The sequence below is a fragment of the Odontesthes bonariensis genome, chromosome 23 (genome assembly GCF_027942865.1).
Source record: "Odontesthes bonariensis isolate fOdoBon6 chromosome 23, fOdoBon6.hap1, whole genome shotgun sequence".
Lineage (NCBI taxonomy): Eukaryota > Metazoa > Chordata > Actinopteri > Atheriniformes > Atherinopsidae > Odontesthes > Odontesthes bonariensis.
In genome coordinates, this window is record NC_134528.1 from 12,888,465 (window position 1) to 12,904,799 (window position 16,335).

The 16,335-nt window shown below is 40.0% G+C and overlaps 3 protein-coding genes across 5 annotated transcripts; 1 reads left to right on the top strand and 2 right to left on the bottom strand.

Annotated features, from left to right (window-relative positions):
- The first annotated feature begins 288 nt into the window (after window positions 1-288).
- On the top strand, window positions 289-2,618 carry LOC142373760 (zinc finger protein Pegasus-like). Its single transcript, XM_075457134.1, has 3 exons — window positions 289-734; window positions 827-997; window positions 1,299-2,618. Exons 1-3 carry the CDS (start codon window positions 599-601, stop codon window positions 2,225-2,227), a joined length of 1,236 nt encoding a protein of 411 aa, XP_075313249.1. The 5' UTR covers window positions 289-598; the 3' UTR covers window positions 2,228-2,618.
- Window positions 2,619-4,371: 1,753 nt separating this feature from the next.
- On the bottom strand, window positions 4,372-6,470 carry pstk (phosphoseryl-tRNA kinase). Of its 3 annotated transcripts, none has more exons than XM_075457188.1 (6): window positions 6,128-6,470; window positions 5,437-5,683; window positions 5,151-5,352; window positions 4,967-5,042; window positions 4,785-4,878; window positions 4,372-4,698 (listed from the first exon to the last, which is right to left on the bottom strand). In XM_075457188.1, exons 1-6 carry the CDS (start codon window positions 6,344-6,346, stop codon window positions 4,481-4,483), a joined length of 1,056 nt encoding a protein of 351 aa, XP_075313303.1. In that variant the 5' UTR covers window positions 6,347-6,470; the 3' UTR covers window positions 4,372-4,480. The 3 variants fall into 3 exon arrangements, with proteins under 3 accessions (XP_075313303.1, XP_075313304.1, XP_075313302.1); XM_075457189.1 differs by having other exon boundaries at window positions 5,000-5,042; window positions 5,437-5,695; XM_075457187.1 differs by having other exon boundaries at window positions 5,437-5,695.
- A 784-nt stretch (window positions 6,471-7,254) lies between these two features.
- adam9b (ADAM metallopeptidase domain 9b) lies at window positions 7,255-15,972 on the bottom strand. Its single transcript, XM_075457894.1, has 22 exons — window positions 15,853-15,972; window positions 15,492-15,598; window positions 15,323-15,399; window positions 15,168-15,246; window positions 14,997-15,073; window positions 14,521-14,713; window positions 14,349-14,411; window positions 13,592-13,663; window positions 13,239-13,408; window positions 13,029-13,116; window positions 12,328-12,458; window positions 11,328-11,499; window positions 10,934-11,023; window positions 10,645-10,840; window positions 9,479-9,590; window positions 8,903-9,083; window positions 8,689-8,775; window positions 8,502-8,607; window positions 7,876-8,005; window positions 7,710-7,785; window positions 7,483-7,517; window positions 7,255-7,400 (listed from the first exon to the last, which is right to left on the bottom strand). The coding sequence occupies exons 1-22, from the start codon at window positions 15,917-15,919 to the stop codon at window positions 7,277-7,279; spliced, it is 2,433 nt and encodes an 810-aa protein (XP_075314009.1). The 5' UTR covers window positions 15,920-15,972; the 3' UTR covers window positions 7,255-7,276.
- Window positions 15,973-16,335: the final 363 nt, after the last annotated feature.

The window sequence follows — 16,335 nt, forward strand, 5'->3', positions numbered from 1 at the left end:
TACCTCTTGCAAGCGTAAATCTCCTCCTGAATCTGATGCTTTATACAGATACATCAACATGCTTTATAATACAATGTAAAACAAAAGTTTTATCTTTAAATAATAGCACACACAGATTGTGAAAATTATGAATGTCACCAAGTTGCAAACATTACACAGAAAAACTGTTTGAAAAGCGTTCTACACTATTTTGGGTTTGTGTAATTACCTATTGTCTATTTTCCGACATAATGGGAAGGCAGCAGTTGCGTTTGTGTGAACACTGACATATCAGAAAAAGAAAAACGGAAGCTGTCAGACGTACACAAGACAACCGCCGTGCTGTCATTTGTACCATTTGCATGGTATTGATGTCGACTGCGAGGGTAGGATGTGAACCATAGGGAAGATGTTATTGAAAATAATCCAGAGTGGATGAAAAAGCTAAGTAACGTTGGAACTGCTGCTAATACTGTCCATTAACAGGCTATTAAAACAGCTACGGTAGCTAACGCTAGCTAATACCGAGTCATCATTTGTGTAATATTCAAATCAGATCAGAGTAGTGCCACGGCTCACCGTCACCCCTGGGTGCTCTCAGGCATAACGGAGAGGTAACATGGAAGCGATAAAGACCGAACCTGTGGATTTTGTGAAAGAATTTCAAGAATACCTGACCCAGCAAACCCAGCATGTCAATATGATCTCAGGCTCTATATGTGGAGAAAAAGAGGCAGCGGAGCATTTTCAAGCCGGTGGGGAAAAAGTGCAAAACAGAAAAAAAAAAAAAAGCAATGACTCAGAGAACATATAATCAGATGGTGAAGTTATGTTATGTGTTTTGTAGTTGCTCCAAGATGTGAGCAAAATGGCCTGGACCCCCCCTCTGTGGAGGATGGGTCAGATGTGCATATGGACGGCCTGGAGAGGACCTGCGATGGAAAATATAAGTGCAGCTACTGCAGCTATGCCAACAAGGGCATGGCTCGTTTAATAGAGCACATACGTATCCACACAGGTAAGTAGTCCCATTGCATCTTAAACACTGCAGGAAATCCAGACTTATCGTTGACAAGTACGTTTATCAGTAACTCTCATGATTATTATTACTAAATTAATAAGGTTAGATTATAATGTAGCCTACAGTACATATCACTTACATTTCAGATGTCTCGCATATTCATATTTGTCTATATCACCCAGACCAATCAGTTACATAGTGCATGTAAAGCATTGTATTTACATCCTTATCTTAGTTTACTTTTTACAGTAGGCTAAAGTAGGCTTGGTAAGAAAAAGCATTTCATTTCCTCACTTAGGAGAAAAGCCTCACCGCTGCCAGCTGTGCCCATTTGCTTCTGCATACGAGCGCCACTTGGAGGCCCACATGCGCTCGCACACAGGAGAGAAGCCATATAAGTGTGACCTCTGCGCCTTCCGATGCAGCGACCGCAGCAACCTGTCGCACCACCGCCGCCGCCGCCACAAGCTTCTGCCCACGAGGGTGGTCCGCTCTCCTTTCTCCAACAAGAGAATATTAAGCGCCTTGCAGAAGAGAACAGGCTCGCTGGGCTTCAGTCGGCGGCTTCTTATCAATTTCAACCCTCCCTCCATGGTGGTGCCAAAGTCTGATTATCTGAATGACTTGTCCCACAGAATCCACCATCTGAATAGCGGTGAGTATAAGAACCCTCCCAAACTGGATGAGATTGAAAGCCACAGCAGGGGGGCTAATGGTTTGACGTTTAAAAACCCACTGGATCAGCTGTCTACTCTTGCTGGCCAGTTGGCCGGCCTTCACCCTGAGTCTCAGACTGCTGCGTCCCCTGGCAAGGAGTCCTTAAAAGATGAGAAACCAATCCTCATACAGCATGTCTCCACTGTGCCGGTTGCAGTGTGTTCAAACGAAGTGCAGACATCACCCCCTAAAGAAGAGTCTCCCTCCTCAGGCCAGGAGAGTTGCAGCCCTGTTCCCGGCTTCGGCCTGGAGAGCAACATGAACACTTTGAGTGGTAGTGTTAGCAATAGCCAGCCAAGCACGCCCACCCTCGCCACGACTGCACCGGACCAACAGCACTTGCATAAATGCCAGCATTGTGATATTCACTTCTCTGACAATATACTGTATACTATTCACATGGGCTGCCATGGCTACGAACATCCATTCCAGTGCAACATCTGTGGACACATGTGCAAGGACAAATATGATTTTGCATGCCACTTTGCCCGTGGCCAACATAAAACGTGATTCCTTGCAACATATTTGTTACTCTTGCCTTTCTGTACAGGAGTCCTGATCAGCCCTCCGGTAAAATGGACAGAATTAGCTTGTCTGAATAGAACTAGAGATTTCTAGCTAATCCTGAGGACACGACGTAATAATTCTGGATAACGACAACTCCCTTCTTAAAAGTAACAGTTGTCAAGGTTGCTTGGTGTCATATTAGCAACAAGTATACTTGTACAGCTAAGGAAGGAGATGCAATCTGTGACTTTAAGGAGAACCTTTAAAGGAGCAGTCAGTAGGATTTAGTGACATCTAGTGATAAAGTTGCAGATCGTAACCAATTAAATAGCTGCGTCTGTACCTTCCCTTTCTAAGCTTGTTGGTTCAACTATGGTGGTGGCTAAAATTGCAAAGAAAAAAAAAATGTTTAAAAAGTCAGGGATGCAATTAGTTTGTCAAATCTAGGGAAGGGTATGGCAGGGCAACATGACAGACCGCTTATGAGATGACCCACGCCGTCCATAACTATTAAAATCTCGTTCTAAAGTAACAAAAGTAGAGCAATTGTCATTTTAATGGAATTTTTACTCGTTAGGAAGCATAGTTTTAGATATTGTGTAGCATTCTTGCCAAAAGACTTAAAGACTTCGGGCCGGCGTCACACCAGGAGCATAATGTGTGTGGCGAGTGTCATGGCTTTTAGGTTGTTGGTGTGAATGCAAACATGCAGCAGGTTCGCAAAGCACACGCCACGCGTGAAGCCGTCTTAGCACCAGAGAGCTTCTTAGCTGCAACTAATGAACTTTTATTTTGCATTTTTGGAACTGGTAGCATAAGCAAAACATATCATATATCAATAGCCGCATTCGCACTGTAGGAACCTTTGGCAGTTACTATAACCTTTTCAGGAACGGGGACGTTTTTTTTTTTCTGCATTCGCACATACAGGAACTCTGGACCATGGTCCTCAGTTCCTATAACCATTTTAGCTGCTTCTCCGAGGCTGGGTCTGTTCTGGGTTCTATAGGAACTCATCTGACGTAGGTGGTTGGTAGCTACGCCCCTTGTCATGTTGTCACGGCTGAAATGTTTACTCGTGCGACACGGACACAACCTGCGCGTGTTTAAGAAGTTAAACTTACACGTCGTCTCCTTTGTCTGCGGCGCTCTGCTCTCCTTCCTTCATGAAACGAAGAAGTATCCGCCTGCGCTCGATCCTGACTCTCTCTGTGAGATCTTCCAGCCCCGATGTTAGACGCCCGATGTGACCGTCCATGATTAATACAACAGTACCACTGGGGAAGGACAGTTATAAGAATGAAATTCGAGGAGGACCGTTCTTAGAACTGCTCTGTCCGAATGCGGCTATGGTCTTTGGCATAATTTGCAAAATCTCACTGTCGGTGTTCCCCTCCCTGCCACTATTTTTTTTAGAGCTTAAGCAGCTTGTTGTATTTGGAATGTCGATGTGATTTCTCCGTTTCTTTTCAATGTCATGTCTCATTTTGGATGGAGTCCTCAGGATTTCACTCACATTCATATAGGCATGTCCATGCCATAACAGTATTGAGAACCCAACATCTCAAGACCAACCCACATCGTATAGGTTATAAACTGCTATTATGACCACTCTATTAGTACCCTCTCTTGCTTGTTGGTAAGATGCACTAAAGTTTCTATCCTAGTTAAATTAGCCTAGCTGACAGCCATTTTCTCCATATTTTGTTGATATGGAGACCTGCTTGCTGTTCTGATATGCATCTAAACCTCTATATTTTATCTAATCTAATTTGTTTTCTATTTGTGTTACTGAATAATAAGCTGAAAAATGAAATTTTAACCAATATGTCTTGTCCTAAGGCTCACTTTGTAAGACAGAATTAAAATTCATCATAGCCACTTACTGTTAGGTAGTTCATGTTGAGACATTTTAAAAGATGTGGTGTAACCCTCACACTGTCATGTTTGTAGCTTTTTATGTGTGAATTAGGAAGTTGGTTCATTTGTTTGGACAGGACTACGTCAGGAAATGGAGCATTGAGATGGATGGGTTTTTCCTGACGTTGTTTCATATTTGCAGAAAACATGTAGATGTTTGAAATGAATTTTGATAAAGTGCTTTTTCCAAAACGTTTTTAATAGGTAAATAAATTAATTCCAGTTTGTTTCATTCAGTGTCACATGGTCCACGGACAGGAGATTTAAAGACATAATAGTGCATCAGTTATTCACTTGAAAGCAACAAAAAGTAACTAATCTTAATAAAAACTCGAGTCATTTATGCTCCTTAATAAATCTTAACAGGATTTCCTTCTTGCTGTCATCAAAAAAGTCAACGGCTCTTTTCACCACGTGCTCCACATCGACGTCCTCTTCGCGAATGAAAGAAGCCTCCTGAAGGAACTGTTTCCGCAGGTTGTGAAGAAACGTTGCTTTGGATTCATTCAGCTCAGCAGCCAAAGACCTCATTTGTTCAGAGGGGACTTGGCTTTCTAAAATTTCAGTTGCATAAGTCATCCTTACGATCGGCGTTAAATAGTAAAATGCTACACAATGATGAATGAAGCTAATGACCAACCTCTAGCGGTCTTCATGGCTTCAGATATCAGGCGTCGGCAGGCTTGGTCAGCTCGGTGAACCACGCTAGTGGCACATTTCAGACGATCAGCTTCCTGCAACACATGAAACAAGAAATTGTCTACTACTTTGGCTCTGCGTTTAAAGTCCATCATGTGCCGCGGATTTGAGCTACGGTGACACCTTTTGTTCAGTGTCGTCTTCAGCTGGGCTCAGCGGGTTTGTAAGAGCCCAGGAGATCAATTCCATCACTCTCTGGCTGAGGATAAGTCACACAGAAAGAGAAGCACAGAAGAAAACAAAACACGATTTACACACTTTAATTTGAGAAATGAGTGTTAAAGAAACTGTTTCTCAGCCATCTTACATGTCGCATTTGGAAACATTGTCTGTGGTGTTGAGTGTGACGCTTTGCATCTCCCAAGAGTTCTTCTGTGGATTTGGAGACTCCAAACGCTTCACCATCTCCAATATCACCTCAGCGGGAATGGGCCGAGTCCTGCCTCGGTTTCTGCTGATGCAGGACTCCAAATCACATTGCAGATACACCTGGCAGAAACCCAGCGAATCTACAACAGCAATCGACAACTTTAAAACTGCATTTCAACACAGCATCATCGACGAGTAAGATATTCGGATGACAGAGATCTTACACTTTCTTGCAAGTTGAAAAACTTCATATCTCATGCTGGGATAATAGAAGTTGTCATCTAGTAGAAAGAGAAGCGGTGTCCTGTCAGGCTTCAAACCTTCTGGATGCCGCAGCGCTTGAATGCATCGTTCCCATGCGGCTCCGTTGATCAAAGAGCTGCTCGGAAACTCCGCAAACACCTCAGGCCTCTTCAGAAACTGCTCAACGCACTGCAGCACAGCTTGTCTGTGAGACTTCCATTCTGTGTGCTGGAAAGGAATCTCAATCGGTGAAAAAAAATCAGCACACTGAAAACTACTTTGAAGAGCCTCTTTTCTTAATGTATACTGAAAATAGAACACATTTTCATAGTAGCTACAAAAGACACGATAATGAAATCAAATTGAAAATTAGAATGAAAACTTATTACCATCATATATCACTGAAAACTAAAGGAGGAAAAAGGACTCAACACTGTTTCCAATACTGTGGCTTGTATTATAGATTGCTTAGTTGTCGCCAGCATTCCAACTTCTTGTTATAATATCTTAAGTATAAGACCGTCATCATTTTATACATTAACAGTATTTCAGGAACACTATCTGATCCCCCAAACACAGTCACACATATTACATGATATCAGGAGACAGAAAAAGTCCACCCAAAATCTCCTTAAAAACAAGCAGGGACAATAAACTATTAAAAACTCTCACCATATATTGCAGTTTGACACCATCCTCCTCCACTCTTGTCAGAAAAGCATCCTCGGGTATCAGATCATCATAAGGCACCACAACTGCTCTCCACTCCTGCTCTGCGGCGGCACTCAGGATCCCCCGGGCCAGAGTGGACTTCCCGGCGGCAGGGAGTCCGCAGAGGACGCACAGACACGCCGGAGTCCTGCCGCCTCCCCCGGCCTCCGCTGCTGCCATGTGCTACCAGATAACCGCTACAAAATTCAGCTCTTTTCATGCCATACTAATTTTCTTTCATATTTTTAAAAGGTACTACTAGCACACTTCCGCGTTGTTCCGCGTCAACACAGTGGTAACACGTGTTTCCGCTTCGGAGACTGTCCTTTCAAGATAAAACGCCACAACGCAAGAGAGCGATAAGAGTTCATTTTGAATCAACAAGGTGACCCGTGTACAGTTTTGCTATTTTATGGTTAATCATATTTGGAGGATAGACTAAACTAAAAAAATGATGAAGATTTTTGGATAAATAAAATTTTGGCTCGATACATAGAAGAAAAGAAAGAAAGAAGAAAATCAAAATTAAACTTTGGTCAACGCACCTTAGATTATAACAGCCCATTCGCACAAATGGTGACAAATGCCTGTTATTCCTTTTGAAAAGGGCAGTGATACGTCTACACATTTCTAATGTGGCCAATAAAATGGAGAAGTCCGCTAGAACATTTCCCCAAAGGCCTAATTCAATGATTCTTTGCACAACCAGTATAGCCAATTCCACCCTTCCGTATTATGACTGCAGAAATGGGAAAAGCTTTAAACTAATTATAAACTTTATTGACATTTTTACAACATTATTATGACATCAACCAAAAGTCAAAATGGACAAGTTTTAAAATACTTTGGAACAAAAAAAAAAACAAATACAAAAAAAATGTCTTCTTTTTAACAGTTAATGTGCATGAATTTCTGAAGAGTGATAATAATAGAATAATTAAAACACACATACCATACTCTGATAAAAACTGACCAGCCACATCCACCACCACAATATCACAATCAACCTTGAGGTGCTCAAGGTTCCAAGAAGTGTCTAGTTACTGTATCGCAGTGCTTTAAAATACAATTTTGAACTGGAGTTACAAAATATGCCGCGTAAAAAGGGATTCAACTTGGTAGCTGATTTCCTGGGATCGGTCTGGGCACTCCTGGACCCTGCATGGGAGCAGGAGGTCGTGCAGGAGCAGTGTTTGTCTCTAAATTCCAATAATCCAGTTCTCCATACCTGAAACTGACAGGAAATGCAAATACAGTCAAAAGTAGTTCCACAGTTTTAAGTGTAAAGTGAAGTTAAAAGAATTATTAGTTCATACCTAGAAATTGGAGCCGAGGTAGAGGGCGGAGGAGGCTAGAGTAAAAAGAAAACACCACATGGTGAGCATGACGTTGAAAATATAAACACACCTTCTTACATTGATTTCTGGGTGACAGTTTTTTTTTTTTTCAACAAAAAAAAAAAAAAACTTACTTCCCTCTGCAAATCAAACATTAAACCACTTCCCCTGTTGTGATTGATGATAATCATGAAAAATAAATTTACCCTCTCAGGTGGAACTTGTGTCGAAGGCTGGGCTGTGGTACTTGTTTGAACATTGCCGTTTGTAGCATTACTTGATCTGAAAAGGAAGAAAAATGTTTTTTTTTTTTTACAACAACATGTAAAACAACCTTTATACATCTATCAGCACATGGAAGTAAATGTTTACTTAGGTTTTCGTTTAAGGCAGACGTCCAAGGAGTCCCTCTTAAAGTTGTAGAGGACCACCAGAATAAGAAGGACAAGGAGAGGAAGCACCAACAGGAAGAAGATCAACAGGCCGTTTCTGAGGGAATAGTCTGAGGTGCAAAGGGTCTGATGTCAATAATTATCTAATAAAATTTAGTTACAATTAAGTAATATGTCGGCTGTCGGCAGCGCGCAGTGATACGAAGGTAGAGAGAAAATAGCGCCAAGTGATCATGAGGTCTGACTTTTTCCTGGACAACGGTTTTGGGATGCAAATGTATTACTCTTTTGAACGCATATTGTTTTGAGGAGCAAAACGCTTTATTTTTGTAACCCCAGCCAACTAGCCGGACTACTTTCGTCAACACCAAAACGAGGCCGGAACTCTGCACACAGTACGCAGCAGGAGTTAATTCAATGTTCATAAACGATATTGCTAGTATGGGATGTCATACAGCTTCATGTCAAAAGAGGCGAACTATCCCTTTAAGCCTCACACTTCTATATTTCATTACTGATTAGTAATTATCCTCGTGATTGAGAGGAGCTGAACAGCAAAGTGTTTATGGTTTTCAATGTAAATTGACAGAGTGTGTTTAAGCGTACCTATCTGAGCAGGGCCACTGTCAATGCTGCCACCTTTCCCTGATTTATCACAGCGGGGTGGGGCCCAACCATTTTCACAGTGGCAGTGCCCTTGATCATTACATACCTGAAGAAGACAACAAAATATTCAGACTTGTCCTAACTAGCTATTAAATGACTTCAGGACGAAAACCAAATCTTTATTCACCCCTCGGCCATTGCAGGTGGTCTGAGCATCACAGTCCAAGTCGGGCAGTAGAGCAGAAGCATTCACACACTGAAAGTCCAGACAAGTCTACAGGAGATGACATAACTTATTGATACAGTCAAAATGAGTCACCCGCTCCACTTTCCTGTTAGACAATCCCTCTCTTTGGCATTAACACTCCTTAAAATAGTTTCCACCTAAAGAATAGGCTCACCTTTCCTTTATCACAAGGGCTGCCGGGGTTGACGTAGGCAGGATCGAGCACATCCGTGCCCATGTTGAAGTCTGCGTTTACACAGCGTGACCCCTGAACGTCCTGGATACTGACTTGGGCACCAGACGGGGGGTTATTTACATCCACATTGGTGCACTGCACCTTTCCACACAAAGCGTTTCTGCAACACAGCCAGTTCCCACATTCATTTTGAGTTCCGTAATGATGGAGAAGTTGTAATCTGACCTTTAAGTTGCATTGATCACTTTTTTTTTTCATTAAAAAGAACATTAACAAGCTAATCGAGGGACCATATGTTAATCGATTACTTTTTGCAGTTTTATCCACATTAGTCCAGGTCCAGTTCAACAGACCGAATAGAAAACCTTCATGTTCAGGTAGCAAGAAAATATGTTTATGACTTGGACTTTGTGTTGATGTGGCTTGCAGTAAAGTTTCAAACGTGAAACGTCTTCCTAAATTTAAATTGGACTACTTGTAGACACACATTTCCTCCTGAGTTACAAACTTTACATTAAACCCAGTGATAAATTAATTCATAACGGGAGCACTTACGCCACAGTACATTTGATGTAGTTTCCACTGCTGGTGATTCCACAGTTTCCAAATAAGTTTCCCTTTGTGTTTGCATGTTCAAAACAAACATCTGCTGCCTTCACTGCAGGATCTGCCCAAGAGAAAAGGGATATCCAACATCAAATAATAATGACAGAAAAGGTGAATCAGAATATTAACCGGTGTTTATTAGATTCTGAAAGATGTTTGGCAGAATCTACGCTATTATCCATAGGGTTGTACTTACACAGACTCAAGTTCTAAATCTGAATGTAGTAAGAAGTAACACCCACACAGAAATAACTAAAGGTGGTCGAGTGATCAAGCACGGAACATTGTTGGCGGATATATTTTCCTTTTCCTCAAGTAAAGCTTATTAGAGGGCAATGTGAGAACATCAGAACTGGAGTTAAATAACAAAACATATATTTTGAGGCTTCAGGCTTCATATCAGGTGAGATCACACACAAAACGAGTAAATGTGAGAAAAAAAACAAGCTGATAATGTGAGCAGCAGGTAATGATAACAGCAAAGCAAAGTTTTACTGTGCGGCAAAGACAACGTCACTGGAAACGGCTACATGTCCTTGAGCCACCACGAGTTCAATAAACATTTCCAAACGAGTGCCAATTCTCCTGAGATGAGTGATGAGTAGATGTGGAGTCTACATCAGACAGTCAGGATGAATTTTTTGCATGATTTTCCAAAAATGTGTTTATTTACATTTTCTTTTTCTTTAAAAAAAACTCACCTATATCACCAACTCTGTGCAACACAGCACTATCAAGACGTGACAAGTGACAACTAGTGTTTCTTAAGGTCAAGAATGCTTCCTTTTAATTACAGGTCCTTCTAATTACTTCTTTCTTGAGTTAGGAAAGAGTTGTTGCTTGTATTAAAAAAAAAAAAAAAACCTGTAACTGAACAGTCCGGACAAGTGGGGCCAGTTACACCCGAAACACAGCAGCTGAAAAACATGACTCTTAAACGGCCTTCTAATTCTTATTTATTGAAATACAACTAATTTCATTCCATGAGAAAACTAAAAATAAAAAAAAGTTAAAAGCTGTTCTCTATAACCAACAACAGGCTGCTGTGATTTAAAGGGCTCACTGCAAAGACCTCAAGTTCCTCAAATCTTTCTATCAATTATTATCTGGCGTACCTGGAGCAAACAGATGTTTGCACTGGGAATCATACGTCTGGCAGCGTCCTTCAAAGCAGTATGCGGCGTAGTTTTGACAGGGCAGGCCATCCATGATATAGAAGTCACTGGGACAAAATGCATTTTTACCATCGCAATATTCTGGAAGATCGCAGGTGTCAGCAGACCCTCTGCATGGTGTTCCAGCAACTCTGATCTAAAACACAAAACAGCAAATAACTCACATTACAGAATATTTTCATTGGTACGAGTCGTTGCTTTTGTTTAATGCGGACATTAAAGTGCTGACCTGACACCTGTCGCAGCAGGCTCCCTGAGCACAAGAAGATCCACGTGTAAATTTACAAGTGGCAGCATCACAGCATTCATTGTTGCATTCCTTTGAGAAATGAAAGGAAAAATGTGCTTACTAACACATTCAAAACATAAAATTTAAAAATGAATAAATAAATAAAATCGCCTGCAAATGCCATTTTTAAAACCCGTTACACATAATGGACTCTTCTGAACAAAAATAAATCAAATCCACTGTATTATATTATATTTCCCTTTTTGCTAATTCTAATACTTGTCTTTGCTATCCATTGTATATTCTGTTTATTTCCACAAGGAGTGTGATAACTGTAAAAGTATTCACATCTACTTTGCTATCATGCATTTGTCTGAAAGAATTTTTTTTTTACCTCTGGTGTGCCACAGTCACATTGCTCTCCGTCCTCCAAACGGCCATTGCCACATTGAGCAACGCCAATCACATCTAATGAAGAGGGTTGATTTCTCAGACAGACGCCTCCGCCACGGATAATCAGCGTCTCAAAGTCTTGTGCACTACACTGGCTGAACATGGGGGAACCCCTATAGAGGGATGAAATATATATATGATTTATTGAAATAATCATTTTGGCAGACCTAAAAAAAACAACAAACAAAAAAAACTGTAGTAGAAAGCTTCTGTTGTCAAATGGTATTTTTTTTTTACATTTATACAATATATAGCATTTCTCTGTTAGTCCACCAAGGGTATAATCATATATACATATAAAAATGCAACAAAAAAATATATGGAGCTTTCTCATACAACTCCAGTCCAAAAATATTGGGATGTGTTGTAAAACGTTTTTGTGTTTTTGCCACAATAGAAAACATCAAACGTTAAAAAATTAAACATTTTACAATTTTATGAAAAATATTAGCTCATCTTTATTGCTGTGAAGCATCCCCCTTTTTTAAAAAAAAAAAAAACAACAGTCTATGGAGGCCCGAGAACTGAGGAGACCATTTGGTGAACCTTTGGGAGAGGAATGTTGTCCCATTCTTGTCTGATTGCATGCAGTGTTGTTTTTTTTGCAGATTGCTGAACTTCTGCCCATCTTTACTTCTGAGAGACTTTGCACCTCCAAAGTGCTTTAAAAAAAAAAAAAAAAAAAAAAACCTATCCCAATAATTAACCCTAATAAATTGCAACTTGTTCTTCCAGTTATTTTTAGTACCACTTATTTTTTCTGCCCACAGTCGCAATTCCAGAGATGAGCAAATATTTTTCTTGAAATAGTCTCTTTCTGGAAAAGTTTACATTGCATTGTATTGTATTTTTCATTTACATTTTAGACAGTGTCCCAACTTTTTATTTTTGGAATTGGGGTTATAATCAATTATCAAAGTATAAATGCATAATTCTTTTACCCAGCAGCTGCCGCCATGATGCATGCTTTTCCATCACAGTTGCAGAGGCTACCATCATGTTTCATACCCAGGTTATGGCCCATCTCATGGGCCACCACAGTGGACACAAAAGGCAAGTTGTTGTCACTGTACTGTAAAAACATGCCCAATTCTTTAGGTGCTAGCATTCACAATAGCTTTTTTTTTTATCTAAATATTTTACTCTGAGTTGGATGTATAATATTCAATATTACAAAATAAACTAAATAGAATTGTACACAAATATTTATGCATGTGTAGCCAGAATGGAAAGGATTGAAAATTAAACTATCTAACTACTAAGGAAAATGACACAACTTCAATAATATCATTTAAATAAAAATGTCTAATTTATAGTTTATTGTGGATCAATATCAATGTCTCATGTCAATATAAATTGTCAGACTAATTAATGCACAGTCCTTTCTAATAGATCACAGTGTAAAAATATTTAAGGACTGTAAGAGTGTAAAGAAAGAAGCCTAGTCATGGAGCTCAGTAACACGGTATTCCAGGCTAACCTGTTTGACTAGTGAGCTGTCCAGAACCTGTGACAATGAGCTGCACTTATTAAACCACCCATGAATAATGCAGACAGTATCAGTTTCTATGTAAAAGCTCATACTGCCTAAGCGACATTGTGTCTGCTGGTGTTAGAAGTTAAAAATAAGAGTTGAACTAACCACGTTGATTCCTCCAGAAGTTGTTACAGAGCAGGCCGTACCCACAAAGGCCATACCTAGTACACCTCCATATGGCGTGGGCTGACCACTGACAAGCAAGTAGCAAAATATGACTTTACATTTCAAAACAATGGAGACTGTGAAGCTTGTAACAAACATACTTTGATGAAACATACTGCTATTAAGTGACAAACGACACACATTACTTACATGATGAGCTGACCGATGTCATGTCTGATTCTTGGTACCAAACTGCTCTTTCTCCATCTAACAAATCGATCCAAAACCTCTCCTGGGGAGCCGTCCACACTAAAAGGATTACTGTCCTTAAAAATCTCCAGGCCAACCAGCACAACTCGGATATTCAGCTGCTTGTAATACTAGAAAATAAGAGAAAAAAAATAAAGCATACTGCAGCATCAGCACAACAATAGCATTATAGTAAAGCTTGTCCTTATTTGCACTATAGATAACAGAGAGATGATAACAGATACCACAGCTCAGATAGAACAACGCGATTAGAATAAAGCACATTTTCTTTTGCAAACGACTTAAAATCTCACCCTGTCCAGTAGATTTGCCATTTCCACCATCTCCTCTCGTACTGCAGTCTCATTTTGTTTCTTAAATGTATACTGTTAAGAAAATGTACACAATCACAAGAGAGGATATTGATATTGTGAAAGAACATGAATGTTTGATACATTTGGGATACATTCCAAAAAATACAATAATCTACAATGCTGCAATAAAAGCGCTTCAGTATTTTAAACTATCTATTAGAAAGTTAATTATTCATCTATTCTCTACTTTACCTTTATTTAACAACAGGAAAAATCTATTTCAAAGGGGAGATGTGAACAAGATAAAAGCTCAACAGGAAAATCTATGAAACATTTCATGAAAGAAAAATACAAAATACGAAATATCAGTGACAGAGGAGGAACCAGCTGAACGTCTGCAACCAGTCAATCACGTCACACTCGCCAAGTCATAAAGAATGCACTGATTAGTGATGAAACAATGCATTTAGAATAAAACAAAAACAAATTCACGAAACACTACGGAGTCAAAGCTCTGAAAGCAGGAGGAAACTGCAGGCATGTTCAAAACATTGCCGTATTCAATCAAAGGCAGTAAGAGTAACTTCAGTAGCTTATTGCGATTAAAAGTAAAGCAGAACTTATTTTGAAGGCAGAAATGATTAGATAAGATCAGAGATGGAGTAAGGTGAAAGTATTTGCACCTAGTCTAAAGAAAAGCTTATCTCTTGCAGCCAAATCACAGTTTACACAAGAGAATTCATCAACAAGCACTCACCCTGAGATTGTCGACAACCAGCACCAACTCCACATAACTAGTCTGAGGTAAATTGCGCTTTATCTGTTGGAACAGTAAACAGTTAAGATAGAAAAGCTGTCAGTTGGAGCGGCACCCGCTTCCCATTTGAAACCCTGTTTAGCTGCATTGATATGTTAAGTTGCGTCTTCACCCTCAGCAGAGAAGTCAGGGATTGGCCAGGCTCAAAGGGTTCATGGCTCGGTGCTGACCCGGCCTCACCAATGACGCCACAGGTGACGGGCTTGGATTGAGTATCTTTCAGGAGGTACAGAATATGCTCATTAGTGGTAGACTGTGGCACCGGCTCAAGTCCAAACGACTCGTTTCCAAGGACGATCACACCCCTGTAAAAAAAACAGTGCACAGGTGATGCACCAAAATATATCTACTTTTTAATTCTGTGTCACAGCATAACTTAATTACTTAGGAATACGGATCAATTTGGTTCAGCATCGTTAGTCATAAAAATATCTGAAATATTTTCAGATAATTTGTAAAGGTATACGACAATATGACAAATGTACAGGAAATGTTGTTATATCAAGTTCCAGCTCCAGTTCAATCTATCGAAGGAGTAATCAAACCAATCGCTACTCCATGAAACTGATTTAAAAGAGAAGTTCGAACCTCAGGCCAGAGCATGTGCTGAGTGCCACCATTGAATCCTCATACCCATCCACCTCACCATGGTAATAGCAATGCACCTGAGAATGGAAAAGTGAAAAAAAAACCAACTTTAAGATTTGAGGTATAAACCGGCCTCATTCATCAAACCGCATTGAGCAATCATCAACTTACACGCTGTCGTGGATACGATGAGTTGTAGTTACCAGTGGACTCACGTGAATGCTGAACAAAATTTGGATGCAAGAAGTCTCTGTAAACAACAGGAAGAACATGTGGTATTAACTGACAACATTTTACAGTACTGTGTCATGCAACGAAATAAGTACCTGTTCTTTTTCAGATGCATAAGGTGTTTTCTGTTGTTGATGTCGACTGCATACCATAGTGAATCATCACTGTATTTCTATGAGTGGAATGTGAAAATAAGACAGCATCCTTAAATGGTGTCATGCTTCAGCAGTGGCAAAAAGTACTTGGGAAAAAAAAGTTTCCGACCTCTTTTGATTGGCGTGGTCTGTTGACGCTCCTTGACCACCTGTGAATCACCTGGGGTTTTACAATAGAGTACGTGGACAGTCTGGATGTAAAATCATTTAAATTTTCTGCCGAAAATGTGAACACACACACACACACACAAAGAAAAAAAAGAAAACAGTAAATACTGTGAAGTAACTCTTTGAAAGCCAATTCCAGCCTGGCTAAATAATAAGGATTAACAAAACGGAGCATAGAAGGCTCCACAAGCAGCACCGTTGATGAAAGGAAACTAGGAGATCGCCGCTAGCTCGAGCAAAACTCCTTCTCGGCTCCAACAACAGCCTAACATAACATGTAACCCAACTATGGTGTACCTCACCTTTGTTTTCAATCACAGAAATACAGCACATCAAGAACACCGGGAGTAAGATGTATTCTCTGATCATGATTCTCGATTAAAAAGATGTCTCGATTGCACGACCATTAGGCTAGAAGAGAGTGCAACTAATGACGAAGGTGCGCCTCTGCACCTACGGACAGGTCAGGTGTGGTGAAAGGAGTGGCAAAGACAGGTACGCCAACTTTAGAAAAAGCAAACGATGCAGCGGAGCGCGTACTAATCAGTACTAGATTTGAGACAAGCAAATGTGTTTGACTTTTTTAAATTCTTGATGTTCCACTGTTTCCTGCGTTTAATAGTGCGAAGGTTGACATAATAAAATTAATTTAAAAAATATATATTTATACTTGTGTTTTTATGGTCTTGATTTCAAGTGTTTAAACCAAAAAAAAAATTTCCTACTGAAAATTCATATTACGTTGAAAATTGATTTTGGAGATATCGCGTTATTTCACAATACGA

Bases quoted from the DNA above. Each gene is read 5' to 3' on its own strand.
- LOC142373760 (XM_075457134.1), top strand. From the start codon at position 599: ATGGAAGCGATAAAGACCGAACCTGTGGATTTTGTGAAAGAATTTCAA. The intron at 735-826 runs GTGGGGAAAAAG...TGTGTTTTGTAG, and splicing joins AGCGGAGCATTTTCAAGCCG to TTGCTCCAAGATGTGAGCAA. The intron at 998-1,298 runs GTAAGTAGTCCC...TTCCTCACTTAG, and splicing joins GCACATACGTATCCACACAG to GAGAAAAGCCTCACCGCTGC.
- pstk (XM_075457187.1), bottom strand. From the start codon at position 6,346: ATGGCAGCAGCGGAGGCCGGGGGAGGCGGCAGGACTCCGGCGTGTCTG. The intron at 5,696-6,127 runs GTGAGAGTTTTT...TCACCGATTGAG, and splicing joins GTGTCAAACTGCAATATATG to ATTCCTTTCCAGCACACAGA. The intron at 4,699-4,784 runs GTTGGTCATTAG...CTGAAATTTTAG, and splicing joins AGCCATGAAGACCGCTAGAG to AAAGCCAAGTCCCCTCTGAA.
- adam9b (XM_075457894.1), bottom strand. From the start codon at position 15,919: ATGATCAGAGAATACATCTTACTCCCGGTGTTCTTGATGTGCTGTATT. The intron at 15,247-15,322 runs GTACTTATTTCG...TGTTGTTTACAG, and splicing joins ATGCATCTGAAAAAGAACAG to AGACTTCTTGCATCCAAATT. The intron at 13,117-13,238 runs GTAAGTAATGTG...CTTGCTTGTCAG, and splicing joins GACATCGGTCAGCTCATCAT to TGGTCAGCCCACGCCATATG.